Genomic DNA, 25,191 nt, shown 5'->3' on the forward strand with positions numbered 1-25,191 from the left:
ACTGCAGCCTCCAACTATATTCCCCCTCACAATTGTTAACAGTCTTGGATTTGACTTTTTTTAAATCCTATTTATTGTTGTTAATTAGAGGGAAGGTTGTGTATGCCTAAATGACAGATAATTAATAAAACCCTGGGCAGCTTCCAGGTGTGATGGTAACTATGTGTATGAAGGCAGAGCAGGATGGTGTTGAGAAAAGAGTGCTAAACAAAACCCTTCTCTGCGTCACAAAATATAAAAAAACATGTATAATTTAGCATATTATCCGTACGCTAGCTTAGAAACGGAACATTTTCACCAAAAACATTTTTACTGGTATTTGCCAAACAGTGCTTGCTGTTCAACATCTTCACTTGTAGCGGGCTGAGGTGCATGAGGTTGTGTTCTGTTGCGTGTTGTAGGTCCTCATTAGTTGGAAAGCTATCGCACCCCTTGATGACATCAACCAGCAATCCAACTTATACCTTGAATTGTCCGTTGTTTAGCCTTGAGCGTTTTCAAAGTGATCGTTGTTGCTTTTCCCTATCACTGTGCTCTATCTGCATGAAAAAAGGGCAAGAAATGTATCCATTTAGTTGTTTTATCCACAAATAACCACAAATGCGGCTCTAAAACGGGTTGTATATTTGAAATGGCATGGTTGGAAAGTAAATGGAGCCAGTGCATGTGTTGCATGGGCCCATATATTTGTAGTGGTGTCAGCAAATAAAGACAATCTAATTTGTAACAGAGGAGATGAAGGAAGGCAGCACGGTGTGCACACCAACATGCATCATTCCGTTAATTAGTTAAATGACACCAAAACCCCTCTGTAACCTAAATGACAAGCAGTTTTGTGACATTACCTGCTGGTAGCCTGAACCGAATAACATTAGTAACAGCAGTCATCTTCATCCTACAGTCAGGTGACTTTTCTCACAGGTCAGCGACCTGGGTTTTACTCTTACCGTTGATCCAAAAAGCTTACAGGTCTTTGTCAGTTCAGCTACATTCAGACTGTAGGCAACTTTCTTTCTCAAATCAGATCTTTAAGACAGACTGTCATTTTAATTAGCAAGTGATCAGATCAGCCATCATCAAGCTTCTGCATGGGTTGCTGCTGTAGAGCCTTCGCTGTAGGCTTTCCAACACGGGAGCATGCGTCCTCTCGTGCTGTGGAGACACGTTGCAGAATTTCTCTGTCGCAGTGTGCTACTGAGACACGTGTAGGAATCGCATTTCAAATCACCTCAAAATGAGGTTTGGATCTAATTTGCAAAATTGCATTTCATTTTTTTTGTTTCTTATAAAACCAATCTGGACATGCCTGATTTGGGCATGCAGTCTGAACAAGGTCTTACTGGCACTACAACTGTATCTAATGTACTAAAAAAAGAGGACACCTGGGTGGAGCTGAGGAGGGATGAACAAGTAGTAACAACCATGGCTGACTACCTGTCGAAAACACTTGAGACCATGACCTTTTATGTGGTTTTGTCTTGAGAGACATTTTTAAAGCCCAAATTATATTTTTTGTATCCTTGTGGCCGGGACACACTTTTGACACAGTTTGATTAGATGAACATGTCCACGATGCTCGTACGTCAGCAAACCTGTGTGCACACGCCTGTGTATGAACATGCACACTGACATATATAGGACTACATGTGCATCTGCTGCAGACTTCCTGGAGCAGTCATCTAGCGGTTCATAGAAGAACTGCAGCTAAAGGCAGTAATGGTTGCTACTACATGCAGGCAAGAACTCTGGAGATATTTAAAAAATGAAAGTACTTTGCCTGGAGTTTAAATCAAGTTTTTAGTTGATAGGGATTCTGAGGTATGAAGTGGTTACCAGGAAGCATGGTGTTGTCTAAACTGATGCTGTTAATGGCCTTTAACCAGACAGCCAGCTATTCCTTTGATTGAGGCAGATTATTGTTAAGGGGTTGCATTGGCTCAGTGGTCAAAGACACACTTCCCATGATGTCCTGGATTGTACTACGGCCCAGGACCTTTATCATCATCATTCACCCCTCTCTCTCCAACAGGTTTCTGTCTCTTTCTAGTCTCAACACCCAACAATCTGAATTTATTTGCTTGGCAGTGAATCAAAGAAGTATCAGATTATTAATATAGCATGAGAACTGCCCCAGTTAGCACCTCCAGAGACCTGGTCTAATGACCCTTTCATTCACTTTGTGTATTGTTTCTGTTTGAGTTCAATCTGCAGTAAACAGCAGATCATTTCTTCATTTAAGACAAAATCAGCGGTGTGCAGATAAGATTTAAAACAATGTATTGATATTATATTTTAGATTCCAAAATTTAACAAGCTGGATATTTTCACATTTTTCACAGAATACTTAGCACTGGGGCTTTTCATTTTAAAGCATGTTCATGCTGCTGAATTGTTGCAGAGGGTATGTAGGTTTCTGACGGGTATTGTCTGTCAGCATGTTCCCGTCCAATACTATGACCCGAAGAAGGATAGTTCAAGTGCTGTCCGAATTAACAGGAACTATCTGATTTGCTGAAAAGTAGATTCCTAAAGGTGTTGATACCTGCCAAGACAAGGAATTTCTAGAACTACTGACCAAGTTTTCAAACGGCAAAAATGTACTTTAGCGCTTTTAAAGTGTCAGTAAGTAAAATCTTTTTGTCTGGCACCACTCAGGTCTCTAGTTAGGCTTCAACCTCTAATGTTTGTTTTTGACAGTTTAATATTTTTATTATTATTCTCCACATCTTAACATACACCAAAGTAGAAACAAGCTGAAGGCAAGTATGTAATGTCCAAATGTTATCATTGGGGATTTATTTCTGAGACAGGGGGAGTGATAGCACCGGCCATTTAGTGATGCAGATACTGAAAGCAGCTGACAGTTAACTGCCCCTGACCAAAATGTTTAATGATGCAGGAAGTAGCCAAACCGGCTGGTTGCAATGAAGTTTTTGAATTGATAGAAATGATAAGAAGAACACAATTTTTTGGTGTTCCTTATATTTATTGACATTGTTAGAGTTTGTGTACAGATAATGTGAAGCAATGTTTTGCCACAGATGTGCTTGTTCAGTATTTAGTAAGTCTATAAAATGTATGATGAAATATGAAGTTAAACTTAAAGAAGCAGTGTGTAGGATTTAGTGGCATCTAGTGGTGAAGTTGCAGATTGCAACCGAATGATCATATGTCCCTTCTCTAGTGCGTAGAGAACTACGGTGGCCTTCAGGTAACGTGAAAATGTGAAGGCTTTCTGGCTTGTCCGTTCTGGGCTACTGTAGAAACAAGGTGGACTTTGAAGAGGACCTGCTCCATGTGTAGATATTAATATTTTGTCTTGGCCCTAAATGTTACACACTGTTCCTTTTTAAGGAGGAGCAAACTGTTTATGAGGCCAGTTTGATCTTTGGCCATTTTTTTTAAATATGTTACATTCCAACATTTCAAGGACTTGAAGAGAGGCAGAGGACAACTACCGCTGTTTTCTCCATTTGTCTGGTAAAGTGAGCTGTTTCTACACTTTCTTCTATTTTCATTGTAATATCAACCTCCACGTTCCCTTGTGTTGACAGTTCTGACGATTAAGATATTGTAGGCTTGCAATTTATGGAGTTTAATATTGTTCTGATCTTGTTGTTGTGCTGTGAGAATAATCCTTCCATGTGAGTGTTCCTCATGCCAGCCCTTCACACTGGTGACCTTCTTTTTTACTCAGAGTAAAAGTTGTGTGAGTCAGTGATTTCAAACATTTTCTTATAGGAACTGATCATCTGCTGTCAATTTTTTAACAGCCTCTTCCTGAAATGTGTCATACATGTTTGCTCTTTTCCAAAAAGTGTTGAATAGGCAGCAATAACATGTTCATGTACATGTGTGGAAGAGTTAGAGATCCTTGTGCTTGATAGCCAATGGTGCTCTAAGACGATGCTGTCGGAGGGGATTGCAACGCCAATCATGCTTTTTTTTTTTTACTTTACTAAGGAATATCAACACTAACATGTTACATGTTTGGACATCAGTCAGGACAGGAGAAGAAGAAGTGATGAAATGTGTTCATTAGACTGTCCAATATTGCAAGTTGACAAGTTTGTACGTTAAGTCTGAAAAAGTCATGTTGATAACATGTTATTGTATGGTGCGTTCCTCAGAATCCATGAAAATATCAAATATGTGGCCTAAAGGGCACAACCTAAGCATTATTTAATGGAAAATAAGCTCAAACAGTGAAGTGACCACCGTACTCTGATCATAATTCAACATAAAAGCAACAAATAAACAAGGTAACTTTTAGCTTCTGTTGAGCCTGTTTGCTGTAGTGATGTCTTCTGTGCTTTATATTTAAAACAGGACTGGGAACACAATCCGTTCATTTGTTATGTAGCACCAGTGTGATTAGTAGCACAGAAAAAGGTCTAAATTTGAATGAGCTTGTTACCCCTCACAGACTTGCGCTCCTTGGACAGGATTGTGTGTGTGTGTGAATAATAGTTTTTTAATTATTGTCCTCAATTTGAAAAAAAAACTACTCAGCAGAATATGGAGCATGGTGTTATAGTGTACATTGATTGTGTTTGATGAAATGTCGGTTCCTGCTTCACATCATTTGATGGGTGTATCAGAATGGATTGTTAGAGTCCTGGAAGCTGAGGAATTCTTTTTAACACAAGATCAGAGCGAAAAACCTCATGTTCACAAGATAACTTGTTCGAACTCTATAACAAGATGTTAAGAAGGTTTCATTTGTATGAATACAATTTTTACTCCACCAAGATAATTAGTGCGAGCAATATATCAATTTGTGTAAACGAGACACTTTTGCTTACCAGATAACCCCTATGAACAACACAGCTTACGGGACTGATATGAACAGGATATTAACTTACTTGTACTAACAAGCTTCCGTGCGTAAATTTAATGTGAATCTGTGCAAACGAGATATTAACAAAATACCTGTGTCAACCAGATGAGTTGTGCGAAAAACACGATTGATCTTTTTGTGCATTTGAGGTGAATATCAGATATTTGAATCGGTGGTTGATCTACAACATCATGCGCAGTTCATACTATACTCATATGAGATTATAAAGCATTACGCGAGGTGCTCACTAACAACCCCAGGATAAAGCCCAATAAAAGGGCTTTCCTCTCTGACATTCTCTTTACATATAATAGAGTAGTGTACAAACTGCATTTGAGTGTTCAAAGATATTTCCAGGTATTCTTGTATTTAAACTAATTTGGCCTTGTTTGACTCTGAAACTTGTATCCAGAAACTTTTTTGAGAATTGGGGTTTCAAATGATTCCTACTTTTCCTTTCCTGGACCCATACTGGGTTTGTTGCCTTTACTTATTCCAATCCCTAACAGTTCAGACTAAGATAAACATAGATGATGGGAGGACTTTCCAGTTGTTTCAAGCAGCTACAATGAAGTTTCCCGGCGGAAAATGTCTCAGCTACATTAAACATAATTCGTTAACACCAGGTTTTTGTTGCAGCTCCACAGAATCAACGGTTTCTTTTCCAAAGATGCCACAGTGCACTTAGTCCAACATTCATATCGACAACATGCACAGAAGAAGCAGAGAAGCAAACTGACTTGACAGTTAGAGAAAATAACAACAGGGAGGGTTTCAAGGCCTGTTTTAGGGGTATGAGACAAATCGGTGCTCGACGAGCATAACCTGTATTAGAATCTACCAGCACAAGATATTACCAATAAAAGTTTTTGACATGCCGCAAGCACAAAAGACACTGCTCCATATAATGGACCCACATCCATGGAGAAACATGTTGACGCTTCTTGGGAACACAACTCCAATAACTGCCGACTGATCAATCCTGTTTTCTCCCCCAGATATGCAGGGGTCATTTCTACCTTTTTATACTGTAACAAATGTCCAAAAGATGGCTGAAGCCTTCCTTTATAGCAACACGTGTGACTTGCTTGTTATGATTTTAAGTCAGTGTCAAACTGTCAAATGTATTTTCAAAACTTCAGTTTAAAAAAAATGCACAGATGTTTTTTAATGTGGGCAGCATGTTTGTTTAGAATAGAAAGTGCCAAAGACTGATGTACTCTTGCTTTCCATCTTAACAGTGATTGAGATCAATGATTGTATCAGATGGTTGGTTTTTTTTGTGTTGTTTTTTCTGTGTTGCCAGATGGAGCCAATAAAGAAAAAGAAAAGTTGGCTTGATAAAAGGAAAATGGAGTGTTTTTATTGTGGGACTGGGAAGGCTGTACATGAAATGCTCTGTTTCCATTAGTTTGTCAAGGCAAGTTTGAAAATGTACAAATCAAACTACATAAAGATGAATAGTGTGATTGAATCATTAATTTGCCAATTCAATAATGTACGGATTAACCAGAACCATAGGCCTGACTGTTTTATTACATTTTTTAGGGTGCAGTGTTTCATTTGCCAAATCGAATGCAGATCTATACTGGAAACAAATATGTCAAAAGAGTAAAATCGTCTAAAGTTTTGTTATTGTGGTGAACTTGCTTACGCAGATGGGGTTTGCGGTTGCCATGAATGAAATGAGAATATATGATTGTTTACTGCCCTACAGTGGCCACGTTGAAGTACTACTACGACACTACACTAAACTAGACGCTCAGGGTGCCTTTACAAGATGGGGCTTACATTTAGGTGATGATTTAGGATTCAGTTCATGACGTATTTTATAAGCGAGTGATCTCAGACAGATTTGCAGTTATTTAGAAAACATACTTAAACCTTTTTTCTTGGTTAACGGTCTAGTAGGTCATAGGTCCCGTTCAGCGCACTTTTATATAGCTTCTTACGATTTGCATCAAGACGGAGGGGGAGTATCTTAACACACTGAGTATCTCTGATGCTACTACAGCTTGTTGAGTTAAGTTTGTTGCTAAGTGACGTTCGAATGTCGAATCTGGTCCAATCACTGTTGGTCAAAGATGTCACCTGCTTTGAACTGACCAACCAGAGAGACGTTAGCGTCACTACTACCTGTTGAGGTTTCTAAAAGTCTTCACGCCAACAGACTTTCTATTTTAACCTAGTCTTACTTGTTTGCCAGCTAAATGAACCCCGCTGTTGTCGCAATGAAACATATTTTCAAGTCTTGACGAATATATTTTGGTTTCTCATATGGTAAGACGGACAATTTGTTACTCAATTGAAAGGACGCTAGAGATGCTAATAAGCTAATGCTACTGTCAGGCTAATGCATAACGTGACAGTAACGTTACTTCTTCCAGAACTATCTCGTCTTTTGATAAGCGTTAGACTGACACACCCACCACAATCATCTAAATGCATTTCCGAGTGTCTAATGTTACATAGAATATAGCCAGAGCTGGTGTTTAATTCATAGCTTTGTTTGTTTGTTTAATTAAGAGGCATTGTGTTTTTAATTTACGTAGCTTTTATGTTTCATCATAGTTCTTGTTTTATTCATTACACGATGTTCTGTTATATTCAATTAAATTCAATTTATTTAATATAGCCCAAAATTACAAATTTGCCTCAGAGGGCTTTACAATCTGTACACATGCGACATCCTCTGTCCCGGAACCCTCACATCGGCACAGGCAAAACTCCCCTAAAAACAACCCCCCTTTTACAGGGAGAAAAAAGGAAGAAACCTATGGGAGAGCGACAGAAGAGGGATCCTTCTCCCAGGGTGGACAGAATGCAATAGATGTCATGTGTACAGAATGAACAACATAACAGAGTTACAAAATGTTCAATGCATATGACATAAATGATTTACGCTATATAATATAATAAGAGTAGTAAGCAGAGCAATGAAGGAAAAAAATTAAGACTACTAAAAATAACAGCAGCAATGAATATAGTATAATGATAAGAGCAGTCATGGTACAGGGAATAGTAATGTGACTAATAATAATAATGGTACTAGCAGTGGGTGTCAGCAGGACCACGGTCCAGATCCAGCCTACGCAGAAGAAGCAAAGTCAGTAATGAGCATAAATAGGACATGAATACATAAAGATGGAGGGAGAGAAGAGGAGAGAGGAGCTCAGTGTATCCTAGGTAGTCCCCCGGCAGTCTCGGCCTATAGCAGCATACCTAGGGGCTGAGCCAGCCCTAGCTATAAACCTGAGCCAGCCCTAGCTATAAACCTGAGCCAGCCCTAGCTATAAACCTGAGCCAGCCCTAACTATAAACCTGAACCAGCCCTAGCTATAAACCTGAGCCAGCCCTAGCTATAAACCTGAGCCAGCCCTAGCTATAAACCTGAGCCAGCCCTAACTATAAACCTGAGCCAGCCCTAGCTATAAACCTGAGCCAGCCCTAGCTATAAACCTGAGCCAGCCCTAGCTATAAACCTGAGCCAGCCCTAACTATAAACCTGAGCCAGCCCTAACTATAAACCTGAGCCAGCCCTAGCTATAAACCTGAGCCAGCCCTAGCTATAAACCTGAGCCAGCCCTAACTATAAACCTGAACCAGCCCTAGCTATAAACCTGAGCCAGCCCTAGCTATAAACCTGAACCAGTCCTAACTATAAACCTGAGCCAGCCCTAGCTATAAACCTGAGCCAGCCCTAACTATAAACCTGAGCCAGCCCTAACTATAAGTGCTATCAAAAAGGAAGGTCTTAAAACTACTCTTGAAAGTGGTGAGTGTGTCTGCTCCCCGGACTGAAACTGGAAGCTGGTTCCACAGAAGAGTACCTTGATAACTGAAGGCTCTTGGTCCCGTCCTACTCTAGGAAGCACAAGTAACCCTGCATTCAGGGAGCGCAGCTCTCTAGTTGGGAAATATGGAACTATAAGTTCCTTTAGATAAGACGGTGCCTGGCCAATTAGAGCTTTGTAGGTGAGGAGAATTTTAGCTAATACAGAAGTAATATGATCTCTTTTCTTAGTTTTTGTTAGAACACATGCTGCTGCATTCTGGATCAACTGGAGAGATTTAAGAGACTTATTAGAGCAGCCTGATAATAAAGAATTGCAGTAATCCAGACTAGAGGTAACAGATGCATGAACATTTGCCTTCATCTCTGTTGACATGATAACATTACACAACTGTGTCGCAAACACACTCACAGTACTTGTTTTAAATATGTTAACCGCCTTACCTAGAGGGAGAAGCTGGAATATGGTGCAGTCAAATTATTCTTACATTTTCCATCACAGTTTGTAATTTTGTGTTTCGTGTATGGAACGAAACATGTTTCCATCCTACCTCCTCAGAACTCAAGGCATCAGCTTTACAATAATTTATATTGTAAATTTGGATGTGAGCAGTTAAGTTGGTTGGAAATACTAAACACACTATGTCTCACAGAGGAAAGCAATGAGAACTCGGTCAAGTTCTCCTCCAATTCATGTGCACATCGACAATGCCACACCGGTCCATGTGCATGTGAAGAGCCAGAGGACGAGTCCTGCCAGGATATCTCAGGTTAGAGACCTACTTTGTTTGGACTGTCTGTCAAAGTGATGTTTTTGGTTTTTACTGTTTTCAATTTTCTTTTTATTGTAAATGTGCACATTTTGAAGATGTGTATCTTCCTGATCTTATTTCTTTCTTCTTATTTCCTGATAACAGGTTATGTCGTCTTGAAAATCATAACACTCAGTCCTATTCATAGAAAGCACATACTCTCATACCCTGTAGCTATGATGCAGCAAAAAGGCCTAGCAAATGACTATGCTGCTGCACACACTGTGTTTAAAGGGGAAGGCCAAGGTCGACAGAGCAAACCTCCATCCGACAGCCAAGGTCAAAACTCGGGTGCCATGGATACCACCAGGAAAGGCCTCTGTACGGGACGCTTCATTCAAATGGGAGGTAACACAAGTTAAAGGAAATGTACACCTAAATCCCATCCATTTTTACAAAAGATTGTTTTAGTTTCAGCATTGTTAAAGAGCTCATACAGTTAAAGATACAGTGGTATTGAACGTGTAATGTTCACCAAGGGGCCAACATGCTGCCTTGAGATCACACAAACGCCCCCTGAACCAGGACCTGAACATTCCCAGTCTGTGCTGCGATTAGCTGACCTCACATCAGAAGAAGAAGAAGGGCTACATGGACGAATCAGCCAGTATGAGAGGAAGGTTGACAGTTTACTGACTGAAGTCAACTCTCTGAAGAACGAGGTCAGTTTCTCCTCCTCATTACCCTTCCCTTATCAAGTCCTTATTTGGCTTATGAGTTTATTTGTCACATAAAGTAACACTAAACAATGTATAACATTTTCTGTGGCTCAGAAGGGAGCTAACATTCAATTACATTTATTTTATATAGCAGAAATTCACAAATTACAAATTTGCCTCAGAGGGCTTTACAATCTGTACACATGCGACATCCTCTGTCCCGGAACCCTCACATCCGCACAGGAAAAACTCCCCTAAAAAAACGGGTCATATTTTCAATGCATATGACATAAATGATTTACGCTATATAATAAGAGTAGTAAGCAGAGCAATGAAGGAAAAAAAATAAGACTACTAATAATAACAGCAGCAATGAATATAGTATAATGATAAGAGCAGTCATGGTATAGGGAATAGTAATAGTAATGTGACTAATAATAATGGTGGTAGGCCTAGATATGCTGCTCGGCCAAAGCAGCATATCTAGGGGCTGGACCAAGGCAAACCTGAACCAGCCCTAACTATCAGCGCTATCAAAAAGGAAGGTCTTAAGACTACTCTTAAAAGTGGTGAGTGTGTCTGCCCCCCGGACTGAAACTGGAAGCTGGTATACTAATAGCTAACTAAGTAGCTAATATGATCTCTTTTCTTAGTTTTTGTTAGAACATGTGCTGCAGCGTTCTGGATCAACTGGAGAGATTTAAGAGACTTATTATAGCAGCCTGGTTATAACAAATTGCAGTAATCTCATGTAGTTCGCAATTTTTTTGCGTGCAGTATATTTTCCAATGTTCTTTAAATGGTGTTTTTGAATATTTTTGCATACTGGGGTCCCCCGGTGTTAATTATAACCTTGGTCTTAGCCTAATGTATCAGAGAGAAACAGGGTGAAGACTCAGGAATGTTGGGGCATCAAACTGTTGACAGCAGTAGAGTAGGATTGCACATGTCCTTCAATGTTTTGTGATTCATTGCTAATGTAGACCTTCTAAGTCCAGTGCCATCAAATGATAAACAAGTCCAGATTTGCCATATGTAACAATTGTGAACCAATTAATCTAACTTAAGTTAATGCCATGCCATAATATTTAGCATGCTATTGAGTGTAATTAGTCATTTATATGGAATTTCACAACAACAAACATAAAGTCACTGTTTTTATTTTTTTACATTTCTACAAATATAGTGACCTTTCAGACCACCTTCATTTTTTGTACACTCTTATACATATGATTTAAAATGGATTAAATCTACCCTGATGGCAATACATTCTACACAAAGTTACCCAAAATGACAAAGTGAGTACCGTATTTTCCGCACTATAGGGAGCACTGGATTATAAGGCGCACTGTCAATGAATGGTCTATTTTCGATCTTTTTTCATATATAAGGCGCACCGGACTATAAGGCGCATTAAGCGAAACAAAACAGTCAGTCAGTCAAACTTCCTCCACTTCCTACCATTGATTCATTAACGTTGAATTCTCTCGCAGCTGCTCTATTCCCATGTTCTACTGCGTGACTGATAGCCTTGAGTTTGAAGTCCGCGTCGTAAGCGTGTCTCTTGACAGGAGCCATTTTGGGGTCCTTATACACACACACTGTAATATGATGGTGAAGCACAGTATGTATTACTCCGCGACGCTCCTGACTACGGTAGCCGTAATGCTGCAAGCGGTGCGGCTTTGTAGTTTACCAAAGTCGTACTAAAACATGTTGACAGAGCGCCGTGTACCACACAAAATCGCTTCGAGGTCAGTAATCACAACCAGAATTAATCCATATATAAGGCGCTCCGGATTATAAGGCGCACTGTCGTTTTTTGAGAAAATTAAAGGCTTTTAAGTGCGCCTTATAGTGCGGAAAATACGGTACATGCTTTTAGAATTTTCTCCAAATTTATTAGAAATCAAAAATGTAATCTCTCATTTACAACAATATTAACAGCCTTTGCTATCTCACTCCAAACTGACCCGTATCCTTGAGATATCTCTAGGACTTTTTTGGAGAGAGATTAGAGATATAAGATTTTTTCATTTGAATTAACAATATACAGTGCTTCTCAAAGAAGCCACTCCTGAGTGAGAGGCGGCCAGATGCATAAAATATGACTAAAACTGTGCGGACACAATGACAGAAAAATGCAAGCAGTAAGCCTTATAAAGTGATGTTTCAGTCATCATCTTTTTTATCCTCATTTGTGAAGCAAATGAGGATAAAATGAAGAGATAATTGACATCGAAGTGATGGCTGAGAGATGAAACGTTCGAGTAAAACATTGTTTGTTAGGATGTGTCCTAACAAACAATGTTTTACTCGAACGTTTCATCTCTCACCTTTTATTTAATATATGATTTCACCTGGTGTGAAGTCCGTATGGTGTGAAGTTTGTATGAGATGCACGAATTATCACCACACATTTGGCTTTCATAAATACAAGGTATTCTGAACATTTGAGACATTATGAGTTGTCGTGTGTAGATTTGAGTCATGCGACTGAGTCCACAGAGACCCCGTTGATATATTGTTTGTCTGTCCACGTGTATGTTTGCACATCTGGACGGGTTCAGGTGGAACTGCGGAAGAAGGAGCAGCTGCTGGAGCGTCAGTCGGAGCAACTGAGTGTTTCCCAGCGGGTGATCGTCGAGCAGGAGGAAGAGCTGGCTGAGGTCAGCAAGGAGCTAGAAGAGACGGAGCAGGAGAACACACGCTTACGCCAATCCATGGAGAAGATGCTGGGGGAGACCGACCACAGCAGGCAAATATTACACTGAACACCTCTTCACATGGGAAAGTGTGGACAGGAAGTATAATCAATAAAATGTCCTCCCTTCTTCAGTGTGTGTAGTTGGGGTGGGGTGTATGTGTTTGCTTTCAGGCTACAGGGCCTGTATTAATCAGGCGTCTCAGAATCACTCCAAACTAGGACCAGAGACGTCTTAGCTCAGGTGACGCTTCCTGCATTATGATGACGCATTGTAGTTTCTGATAGCAATTTCAAGTATTAAATTAAACAGCTATGATCGGGCTCAAGAGGCCGCAAACGCCTGCGACAATCGGACACCGCGTCCAATAGTTAGATGCCTAAAAATACAGAAATTGACCAAATTACTGTAGTAGCCCCTATTGGATGAATGGAATGAACATTTCAGGGATTGTTACAGGATGCGATGCCGACATATTCTGCAAGTTTCGTGATGATAGGCCAAACGGTTTTCAATTTAATTGTGTTGTTGTACAAAGCCACGCCCCTATTATGTTCATTGCTCCATATCTTGTAAACGCAATGAGATATCAACAAGCTTTTTATAACTTTTGATGACAATTTGGAAGTAATAGGACTCTGCATTTAGGAGGAGTATGCAAAAATGTGTTTTTAACTAAATTCGAAATGGAGGAAAATCTAAGAGGCGGAGCCTAAAAGTTGCAGCGCGTGGCTTGTAGAGCAGATGGAACTGGATATGTGTGTAAAATTTCAAGTCAATGGGATTTACGGGATGAGGGCCGTGGCCTTTCAAAATCGAAATTTTGTAGGGGGCGCTATCGAGTCGACTTTTCACTCTGATGCATTCAAATCATATCAGGCAACTATATTTTGGACTTTTAATGTGTGTGCCAAGCGTGGTTGTGTTTCAAGCATTTTTAGACCTTTAAAAACACCTTCGTTTTCATGGCGAACAATGCAACGCCACGGTAATGGCGTTCCGCGAAACAACAAACTTTTGAAAAATTTTAATCACTAAGGTCTTTAAATTGTATTGACCAAATTTGAGGTGAATCTGATGAATTCCCGAGGAGGAGTTCATTAAAGTGTAGCGCCTGTAAATGGCCGAAAAAGTGATGAAAATGCACACAAAAATCTAAATGGCTGACTTCCGGTTTGGTTTGGAGCATGGTCCCAAGAGGCTTTTATTTAAGTCCACATGAGATACATGTGCCTAGCAAATTTCATGCATCTAGGTCAAACGTAGCGCTGGGGCATCTTATTTGAAGATTTATAGGGGGCGCTATCTAGGCAATTTCAAACGGCAAAGCACGAATCTGATACAAAATATTTATTTACATCACCTATTACACGTGTGAGAAGATCCATGAGTTTATGAGCATCCCAAGCCACAGAAAAATCTACTTCCTTTTGCTATGCTTTGTGATTTTTTTTTTTTTTTGTATTGGAATCTGTTCAGCCCTGAACCAGCATCATGCATAAGAGATTTTGGCCAGATTGGACAATGTACCTTGGAGTTACAACAACTTCCTTTTTCATTGCGACCACCACAAAATGGTCGCCACGCCACATCAAGGTCCTTGGATCAAAACTCACCATTTTGATAACTTTTGATCGTAAAGGTCTCAAGATCATCCTGACCAAATTTGAAGATAAGAGCAAATTTAAAAATGTTGAAATTATTATTGTAGGCTTTATGTGTAAAGGCCGTGATCAATTTGCATAATAGGCTGTGAGTTAACACTGACAAGACACTCAATAAGTTTATATGCAAAATATGGGAGGTTATTAGACTCAGCTGTGTGAAATGATCCAAGTCAGCCTTATTCTGTCCCTTTGTTTTATCTTTCCTGTAACAGTGCCATAACTTTAAACCCATGAAGAAGAGAATAGAAGGGAAAATACAAAAAAAAGAAAAAGGTACATTAGCACGTTATATCACATCCAGACAAGGCACATTAAAACACATTTACAAAAAAACAAAATACACAATAGAAGGTACATTTAAAGAAGCACCAGGTACTCAATGAGGAGGACTGAATAAAGGTTGGATTAAGATGTTTCATGCAAACAGTGACAAACGATTTTCAATAGAGATTTTTTCTTTCATATGGGACTCTGTAGCTTTGCCCTAATAGCAGTAGCTGAAGGTTGTGATTTAAGGAATGGCTATGGTTGTCTAACATTTTGCCACCTAAACGTTGGACTGCTTTGCCATGGTGATAGGACAGTGGTGTTCTTTTGCAGCTTGTAATTGTGCCACCCAATTTGACTACTTTGGAAAGCTTAGACTTGTTTTTGATACTTAGTGGCTTGAACCAGTCCACAATATCAAAAGTGAGTATACTTTCTGTTAGGGATTGGTATACTTTGTTTAAAGTGAATTGGCGCAGCCAAATTTACGCAGCAGAAGGAGCCTTTGCTGTGCTTCTTTGAAAGGCATTCAACATGATCTGTAAAGAAAAAACGTTGGTCTAACACAGGAACCTGGTACTTAAAGGAGCTCCCAACTCCACCTCCATGCCCTTAACCTTAATTGTCTAAATAGAGGTTTGAAAGGTTGCTCCTGTTACCATTTAGACACATTCCATCTGTATTGGTGACATTCAACAAAAGATGACATGTCATTGAATCACATTATGAGTTCTGTAAAATGGTTAGTGTACATGTTTAATGACTGTAGATGAGTAAGGCACACCACTAAAGCCATATCATCTGCACACCTAACTCATGAAAGGATGCAACCCTGTAGAACTCCAGTGTTTATGACATCATTGTGAAACATCTTGTCTTTGCAGTATGCAGCAAGACAAAGGTGCTCTGCGCAGGAAACTGGTGGAGGCTGATGTGGATGTGACAGCAGCTGCCAAGCAAGTCTCAGCCCTGCGAGAATCTGTTTCCAAACTTTGCGGTGCTGTTGGCAGTGTGAGTGTTAACTCAATGTTTGGCACTGATATGGTGTCCTGTCCGGTTCTGTCAGGTCCAAAGCTGGGAACTTTAGAAAGCAACAGGGACAAGTTTTCTGACTTTCATGACTTTCTCTGGAACAAAGAACAGCACATTTAGTTAGTCATAAATGTTAATGTTGATATTGTGTGATGCTATTCAATGACTTTACAGAATAAGTCCACATAATCTTCTTTGGTCAACCTATGTCTTTGTCTCTGTCTCTCTTTCTGTTGGCTGGTGAAGAGGCTGTCTGGATCTGACTCTTCAGTCTTGGCCTGTCAGAAGGAGCTGTTGCTACAGAAACTGGAGACATTTGAGACCACAAACCGAACTCTGCGGCACCTTCTCAGAGAGCAGCACAGTTCCCAGGTACTGTGTGTAATGCATCCTCAAACAACATCTGTTGGTACATCAGGCCATCAAATGTTGATATGGATACCCAGGGATCACAACATGTGTGATGCTGGCTGACTCATTCTTTTCAGCATTAATATACAGCAAATGTTTATTAAGCAGTGTGACTGACTTTCATGTACATTGGCTGTTTTTGAGCAGATGGAGTCAATCCAAGTGTCGGAGCAAAAGGATGCCTTACTCCAGAGACTGGCAGACAAAGAGGCAGAAAATGCTGTGAGATAGAATCCTACGAAATCTACCAAATGTTGTGTCTGGTTTATATTTATTCCTTCATTAGACTAACTGATACCTATTGTATATTTTTCCCGTGTATTATGTTTGTTTAGTATTTTTCTATTTTTGTGTAAAGCACATACATTTTTCCCCCTGTGTATAACATTTGCTCTATAAGTAAAGCTTGCTTCATTTTCCTTTTACAGCATCTTGTGGTGAAACTTCAAGAGAAGGACAGAGAGGTTAATCAACTTTCCAAACGCATAGATACTGAAAAGGTACTGATAGCCCTGTTGTCAGTATTTGTGATACTTTTACTGTAAATATGGCTCTGTCAATATGTGGAGCTATCTTATTAATCAGGGGTCCAAAACTATATATTTACAGAGGATTTTAATCCTTTACTGACAGTGTGTAGGTCAAAGCAGAATACATGTTTGGCCGTAATGAAAATTCTACTGTATTCTGGGAATGCAGGACAATGCAAAGAGCACAGCTGATTTGTCCAAGAGATTGGAGTCAACCAGAGCTCATTTACAAGGACAGCTGCGGAACAAAGAAGCCGAGAACAACCGGCTTACTGTGCAAATAAAGGTTTGTCATGGGATCTGTCTGTCCTAGCATCATGTGGTAGATGAAGTAAGTCAGACTTATTGTTTCAATATGTGTGAACTGTAATGCTTGGTTCTGTCCTTTCCATTGGTTCAGAACCTGGAGCGTGCAGCCAACCAGCAGAAGGCAGAGATGGAGCTTCTGAAACAGCAGTTGGTGAGGCTGAGGCAGCAGGCCAGTGCCGACCGAGAGGCTCTGAAACGAGCCACGGGAGACCAGAAACGGCGAACTGAGCGCAGCAGGGACACTGCAGGCCAGTTGAGCGTCCAGCTACTGGACATGGTAGGGCCGTGTCACAGAGCAGGGGGGGCTGATGTACTACAGCTGTAGATTGATTATTGATTGATATGATTCATTGTAAACTCATCACCAGATGCTTTGTCAATTATTAGATAACTGGCCATCTGTTAAAGAAACTTGTATTCAGTTATTCCTCTTGGCATTCAGTTCACCTTAAAAAAGAGCTTCAAGCTCCATCAAACAGAATCAAGAAAAAATTATCACTTTTAAAGGCACTTTTTATTATTTTGCAACAGGAGAAGCAGGTTGCCGATGCGCTGACAGCAGCTGAGACCTGGCAAAGTCACCATGCCCAAGAGGTGAAAGACAAAAGTAAACTGGAGATTGAACTGTCACTGCTGAACAGGTAACTACAGCTCTATTACGGCTCCATCTGCAGACAAGAATAATGACGACTTTCGGGATGATTGGCTCACAGAGGTATACCCCCCAGTCAGCTGATTGAGTTGGAAGCAGAGAGGATTAAAAGAGGAGATGTCAGAGCTTAATTTCGCCTAAAAGCAACACATACGCAGTAAAATCTGGTCTGAACATGGCAAAAAGGCTCTCTAGCTGGCGTACGGTCATAGAATATGAGGAGGATTGATTCAGTTCACTGAGGGAAGTTGTCATATGGATGACAATAACTCTGCAATAATTGAAGATTTTTAATAAGAGAGCATATTACACATGACAAATGTTTTCTATTTGAATACATTCTATTGTATATACCGGCCCGGTCCAGCGGACACCACCCCTTTATTTCTAGTCGTCTGCTGTAACCCTCCAACATCTCCAGTTACACTGAGCATGTGTCATACCCCGTAGCTCAAGACTTCATTCAGAAGCTTTTTTTTGGAGGCAGAAAAGGAGTGAGAGAGAAAATAGAGTAGTATTCCTGATTGAACTTTCACTAAGCTTCATAGGTATTTATTTTATATATCTTTTTTAATGCCTTTATTGAACCAGGTTTGTCTTACAAGGGAGAGAACGGTTTGGCATTAAAACGATTAAAACATGTCTTTCTAAAAAAAAAAAAAAAAAAAAAAAAAAGTGGTCCATGTTTGGAGGCAGTCAAGGGGTCAGGCTGACACAAATAAATGGTAAGGTACAACAGAGGATGATCCTCTTGACAATCCTGCATAGAGAATCTGAGCAGCTGCAGAGTGGGAACATTTTTCCTAGCAACTACTGAACTGTAGTTGCTGTGGTGAAATAATTTTTAAAAATCATAAATTTAAAATAGATAACCCAAAGCCATAATTAAAATCACACAGATGAACATTGTTTTATTTAGTAGTATTTTGTATTTTAGTTACACAATAAAATTAAAGCCATTATCATTTTAAGTCCAACCTGTGTCATCACCCTATTGATAAGTCAGACAACAGAACTGGACCACATAGGAATTTCATTCATGCCCAAGAGAAAAAACTAAATATGAGAAAGTTAGTGAATGTGAAAGTTCTCTTTGATCAGTCATCTCTGTCACTGAGGAAGGCTTCTGTTTGTACAGGTTGTTCTTGTATGAGGCACATTGGGTTTTTTATATTGATGCATAACCGAGTCATTAAATTTTGCAGGCATGCCAAATGGGACGTGCCGCTGTTTTATCCACCCTATAGTAATCCACTGAGTGATCTGAGTAACGGAAGTGTTTCGAATAATGCATGAAGATCCCATCGTCATGACATCACTTTACCAACTGTAACTAGTGAAAGAATTTTTGCAATGAAACCTAAAAGATATTTCTCAAACTATGAAACAGTCTAAACAGTAAAGTTGGTTAATTTTGGTAATATATATGAAATATGATCGGTGTGGTGTTATGATGCAGCCGTATAGCAGAGCTGACAGAGCAGCTACAGACCACAGTGGGTAAAGGCCGAGCGGAGAGAGAGGCCCTGCTGGATCACCTGCATGGACTGACTACAGAGAGCACTGCTGCCAAACTGGAGAAGCAATCCCTCAAGGTGAAACAACAGTGAACACATTTATAGAAGGTTAAAATGACCAATGCCTGATCAAAATGTCTACACATTTGTTGTAGTTTTATGTCTTGGATAATGTCCTTCCTATCCCCATTATCTTTCCAATAGATTTACATTGCCTTATGCTACATTAGGAGGGGGGGGGGCTGTCCTTATAATTGAGAACTAATGATTCAACGTGTTCCTGTCAGACTACATCGTCTGCAGTGGAGGAGAAGCTGGCCTTGTCTCAGTCAGAGCTCCAGCAGGTCAAAGCCTCAATCCAGCAGTATGAAAGCCTGCTGGACAGCTATAAGGTCCAGGTATGTGAAGCATGCGGTACGACTAGGAATACAACAGGGTGAGATTTTTATTAAACCTTTATTTAACAAGATTAAATCCATTGAGGTAAAATCTATTTTGTGATGGTGAGCTGGCCAAGAGTTAAATTCAACTTTGCATGTCAATTTCATACATACAATAAAAAAAACCAATACATAAGTAAAAACTTAAGTCCCAATTACCAGAAGAGGTTTATAGACAAAGATAGTGTTTGAGAGGGCCATAATTAATTAAACACCTCTTAACAGACTCAGTCCGCACAGGTTGCCCCTTAAAGCCCAGCCAATTTTTGGCCTGAAGATTAGTAGGTATTTTGTATAACCTTAGCACATATGTTTGTGGGTATCCTGCCCAGAATTACCTTGTACATCAAAATATACCAATGCTGAAACCTGCCTTTAGCAAGTCAAGATCAAGGAAGAAGTCAGTACAATGTGCAGAGTTCTTTGAAATATATCTCAAACAGCATGATAAAGTGGATCAAGTAAGACCACACAAGCAAATCTGTAACTGGAATCACAATAGTCTAGCTCAAAAAAAGGTTTGGTAAACACTGGTCTAACTGAGACAGGAATAGGCCTGTACAACTGGTTAACGTGAGGATGGAGAAAAACATGACTTTAATGTAAATAAGAAACCAAATGAGAACTTGGAGTTTTTTATAAGAGTTCCATTGTGATGCTTTAGATTTAGATTTTTGTCAAACCAAGTGCCAAGATATTTATTTGCATCAGCAAACTTAATATTAACACGTTCAAGCATATCCTTAGTTTAGTTTGCATTTAAAAGCACATTGAGTATGAGATTGTGATAGCATAGCTATCCCATGAACAATGTTAACGTCCATCAGAACTCTGATCCATTTATTTTTCTGTACAGGTTGGAAAAACCAGGGCCGAAGCAGACGAGTACCGTGCTCAGTTGGCTCAAGCGGAGCAGGAGGCCCATTCGGTGCGCAGAGAACTGGAGCAGGAAATAGAGGAGGTGCGAAGGGAGCTGCGGGGGCGGCTGGCAGAGCTAGAGCCTCTTCCCGAAGCCTTACGACGTTCTGCACTCCAGCTGCAGGAGGCGCAGGACAGGGAGCACAGCCAGGAGAGACGCAGCGTGGAGCTCAGCACAACCCTGACTGATCTCCGCATGAAGGTCAACTGTCGGATGCATGTAAACTCATGTTAGCATCAGAAAATAATTAATTCTGTTCCAAGTTTAAGTGCTAATTTGAAAATGATTTAGATATAACAACATTGATTTGGATAAGATAGTAAGTCAAATCTAAACACTGGCCTCCATACTACATTTTGCATTGTAACGTTTTACACCAAATCAGATTTGGAAAAATTTTTGCTGAATGCTTATTACTACAAAATATATTATTTTGTAGTAATAAGCACACACTTTCAGCAAAAACAAGTTATGCCAGGGGCAAATGGAAAAAAATGACTTCAAACATTTTAATCTATAACGTCGGGGAGAGAAGAAGTCATAGGATTTATGGGAAATGTGGTTTTCATAATGAACAACAATTATATTGCAGTAGCACTGAAAACAACATTGGTATAAGGCCACTTTTAATGTCCGTCAAATTTAAGGTTCGGGTTAACTTTTGCTAATGACTTGATTTCAGCTGGCATTATAATGTCAGACCACACAATAAAAGCTGTAAGTAGGAAACCAAATACTTGGATGTACAGTCCAAGTCGTCAGATCGTGGACTTTTGTTGTGTTAGGTGGAGACCCAGTACAGCCAAGTGGAGCTTCTGAGACAGAAGAACAAGGTTCTGCTGGAGGAGAATCGACGGCTTCAGCAGCGAGTGGAGAGTTTGGAAAGGTCAGTCATCACTTCTGCTTTTCTCCATTGGCTTTGGCGCTTTGGAAAACTTAAAAATTGAATGATTCTCATACAGGTTTTGTAGTTATAAACAATTTTTTCCTATTATATCTATTTATGTTTATTCTCTTTGGACATCAGTTACAATTATATGCAAAGTGTAATTTATACCTAATCTAAAAATGTGTATCATGTCTGTGTGTTCAGATTTGACTGAGTTCTAAGGATTATGATTTTTGATTTTTTGATCGGGCTAACCTGACCTGTCAGTTTGTTTGTAACATAGAACCATCTGAGGAGCCGTCATAAGAAAGTGTTTTGAAAAGGCACTTTCAGAAAATTTGTGGCATGTGATTGGATAAAACCATCTGTCAATCAAACTCTTACAGAAGCCAGTCGGGATAAGAGCTTCTTCTCCGTGGAGAAAAAGCCTTAAGTGCTGTTCTTTACTCTTCTTTCAATGAGGAAATGTTCTCCAATTCTGAATTCTGAACTGATGCTATTGCAGCATCTACGCTATCTTCTTTGGGAGCTGCCATTTTTGTTTAGAACAGACAGATGCCTCTCTGTGTGGTCACGCACACACTAAAGCCCCGCCCTTAGCTGCCGGTAGCTCCTTACCGGATGCTGATTGGTCCATGCTCCGGCATACCGGACACAGACACATTACTTGAAGCCTACCTAGATGGATTTTCGTGTGATATATGATCCAGCGATCCAGCTGCCTTGCCAGATAACAATTTGGACCCATGGGTTTTAAAGTACCCTAATTGCACTCAAACATTGCACTCAAACAACTGAACCCATCTTAATGATACGAGTCAGTGTACTGGTTAACTGTGTTCATTTTAACTGTTCATTGTTGTTGTGGCTGTCCTGTCTTGTATCATCTTACAGAAAGCTGGGTGAGGCTGCCGGCCAGAACACCGACCTTCTGGGTGTCATTGCCAAACGGGAAGACACTATCCACAACAATCAGCTCCACCTGGAAGAAAAAACAAGGGAATGTTCTCTGCTGAGCAAAAAGCTGGAGGAGGCTCTGGGGGATGCTCACCAACAGGTCTAAAACTGAACATTGCCATATAAAGTGTGTGAAAGTCGATCATAATTAGCACTGCATCAGAAAACGTAGCCTCCTCACTCATTTCATTGAGTCCTCTGTAATGACAAAAAAAAGGGTGCAGATATGCAGAGGTTCTTTGGCTAAAAAATGCAGGGTTGTCTAGCAAAAAGTAGAACCTGAGCTCACACTTCAGTGTTGCACTCAGGGGCTTGGGTGTGTCGGGATGCGTGTCATTATAAGTGAGCTTTCATGTCTTGGTGTGCATGTTGTGAGGGACATACATTATACTGTAGGGTTATATCAGTTATTACTATTTCACCCTCTGTTGCCCAGTGGTTAAGTCCAGTGTGTCATATTTATCTCCAGATGTCAGAGACCAGAGGACTTGCTGCCACCAAAGAACGCTCCACCCAGTACAAGATACTGGACCTAGAGGCTCAACTTAGCAGGACTACCTCAGAGATCAACCAACTGCGACGCAGCAAAGAGGAGGTAAAGGCCTCCCTTAATAGTCTACTTAAAGTGTGTATGTATCCGCTGTGTCAGTAGGACTATAAGGTGTGAATTTATGATGCACAGGTTGAGAGGCGGTACCAGAGCCGACTGCAGGATGTGAAGGATCGTCTGGAGCAGTCAGACAGCACCAACCAAAGTCTGCAGAACTACGTCCAGTTCCTAAAAGCCTCCTACGCCAATGTTTTTGGAGACTTGGCCCTTGACAGGTCACTGCGTGCCCCCTCACCCATCTAACAGCCCATCTGTCAGAGGTGTATTGTAAGCATTCGTTCCAAAACAGTACAGTGGTCTGAGCCAGATACTTTTAAATTTACTAAAAAAGAGCTGGCAGCTGTAAATATGTCATGCTTGCTCAGTCTGGTTGCTTGTTTAATCCCATTTTGAACCAGTTCGGTGAACAGTACTGACTGCTTGTGGGGCTTTTCCAATGAAAGACTTGTTTCTGTAAAGAGTATTTAGTACTTAAGCGTTACACACTATGACAGAGAGCAGTTCATGCTGCTCACACCTCTTTCCACCAGTCACATGTAAACTGTACTCATAGTGCTTTCAATTTCCAAGACAAGGCATTTGTTAAAGATCTTGATGATTGATTGTCACTTCCAACATCGTTCACTTTGCTCATGCTTATTTTACCAGATGATTTAATCCACTAAATGCATTTTTAGCATCTTCCAAACTACAGAAAGGAGATGAGGGCTTCACAATTTACCAGGTATAAAGCAAATTGTTACATTGACATGTTGATTGGCTGGGTGATTGAGGGTGTCTAATGCAAACTGTGCAAGTGTAGGGAACTGTGTGCAGTTTCCATTTCACCTCAAAATTTGATTCTGAAACAAATGGACCTAATGTCGATAATGCCCATCTGGGTATTTGCAATGCAGGCAGGTGGTTTAATGAAAGGAAAGCATCATAAAGCATTGTGTTTACCCTGATGATATGCTAGAGGTTTAATGGTTCACACAAACTGTCCCTGTAACCTGCAGCCTTTCATCTTACCAGCTCGCTCTTGCTGCTGCTTTTACCATTCCTTACAGTACCATCCCATTGTCATGTTTCAAACTGCTATATTTTCTATGATTTTATCGTTTGTTGTTTGATCCTCGAGACAAAACACCAACATCAAATATTGTCATGATTATTTTCAGTTGTTACAAAAGCTACAGTACTTTTGATGGCCCCTTGGAGTTGCTCAGATTGAATGTTTTCTTCAAAAATGTAGGATTGGATATCAAAGTCACTTTGTATTTTACACGCCGAAAACAATAAGAATTGCTCATCTTTATCAAGCCTTCACAGTGTCTTTCGTTTTCATCCTCAGCTAGTCATGAAGGTAATATCTCTATACCAGAGTTAACAGACTGCGTACTGTATTGGTACTGCTATGTACTAAAACTATTGATTTGTGTGCTTTTTTACATGTATACAATTCTGTAGCCAAGCCACCCATGACACATTATGTGGCACAACATGTTCTTTAATGTATTTGTACCCTTTGATTGTATGGAGCTGAAAACATTGGTGCTATCACTGTCCTTTGGCTGGGACAAGACAGTGTGTGTCAAAACAACTGTTGGGTTTACAGTTTCTCAAACTACATTATTGGAATCAATAATTATTTATTTTCCATGGAGTGTATTTAATAACTGAATCATTTATATCCACTATGGGTAACTTAAAAGCGTCAATAAAGCAACAAAATGTTTTTCCACCTGATTCAAACGGTTTTCTCAACTCTTATTTTCTTCTTGTCATATAGTGTTACAAAGAGGATACCAACTGACATAACACTTTCTGGTGTTGGGCCATAGACATACAATTAGTGAAAAAGTGTGTGCGCCTGTTTGTAGTTGTTTGTTTGTTATCCAAAGAAGCTGTCTATCAGTCGGCAAAGCTGTTGTCAAATAGTCCTGTAGCAGCTGTTTAATTATTTACTGTGCATGAGCAGCCTCATCAGTCAACTTCACAATAAATAGTAAGTATGACGGATGTAAGATAAATTGTCCCTAAGCCTACTATTTGTACATTTTAACTTAACATCACGAGGGGGCAGTTCAAACGGAAATGAGGCAGGCAAAATAATGCTTCAACCAATGTGTAACATCTCATGAACAGATGATGTATTGTCTGATAAATCCTTGTGCTAGTCAGCTGAACTCTCACAGACGAC

General features: G+C 40.0%; 1 protein-coding gene across 3 annotated transcripts; it reads left to right on the forward strand.

The window, feature by feature from the left end:
• Window positions 1–6,989: 6,989 nt before the first annotated feature.
• odf2a (outer dense fiber of sperm tails 2a) lies at window positions 6,990–24,727 on the forward strand. 3 transcript variants are annotated; one of them, XM_054612293.1, is made up of 19 exons: window positions 6,990–7,120; window positions 9,287–9,403; window positions 9,680–9,793; window positions 9,925–10,107; window positions 12,675–12,862; window positions 15,628–15,754; window positions 16,022–16,147; window positions 16,334–16,408; window positions 16,615–16,686; window positions 16,886–17,002; window positions 17,117–17,302; window positions 17,557–17,666; window positions 19,137–19,272; window positions 19,482–19,592; window positions 20,491–20,772; window positions 21,339–21,439; window positions 22,337–22,499; window positions 22,869–22,994; window positions 23,082–24,727. In XM_054612293.1, exons 1-19 carry the CDS (start codon window positions 7,118–7,120, stop codon window positions 23,250–23,252), a joined length of 2,508 nt encoding a protein of 835 aa, XP_054468268.1. In that variant the 5' UTR covers window positions 6,990–7,117; the 3' UTR covers window positions 23,253–24,727. The 3 variants fall into 3 exon arrangements, with proteins under 3 accessions (XP_054468268.1, XP_054468269.1, XP_054468270.1); XM_054612294.1 differs by having other exon boundaries at window positions 20,491–20,754; XM_054612295.1 differs by lacking the exons at window positions 22,869–22,994; window positions 23,082–24,727 and having other exon boundaries at window positions 20,491–20,782; window positions 22,337–22,430.
• Window positions 24,728–25,191: the final 464 nt, after the last annotated feature.

This window comes from Anoplopoma fimbria, chromosome 14, assembly GCF_027596085.1.
Source record: "Anoplopoma fimbria isolate UVic2021 breed Golden Eagle Sablefish chromosome 14, Afim_UVic_2022, whole genome shotgun sequence".
Taxonomy (NCBI): domain Eukaryota; kingdom Metazoa; phylum Chordata; class Actinopteri; order Perciformes; family Anoplopomatidae; genus Anoplopoma; species Anoplopoma fimbria.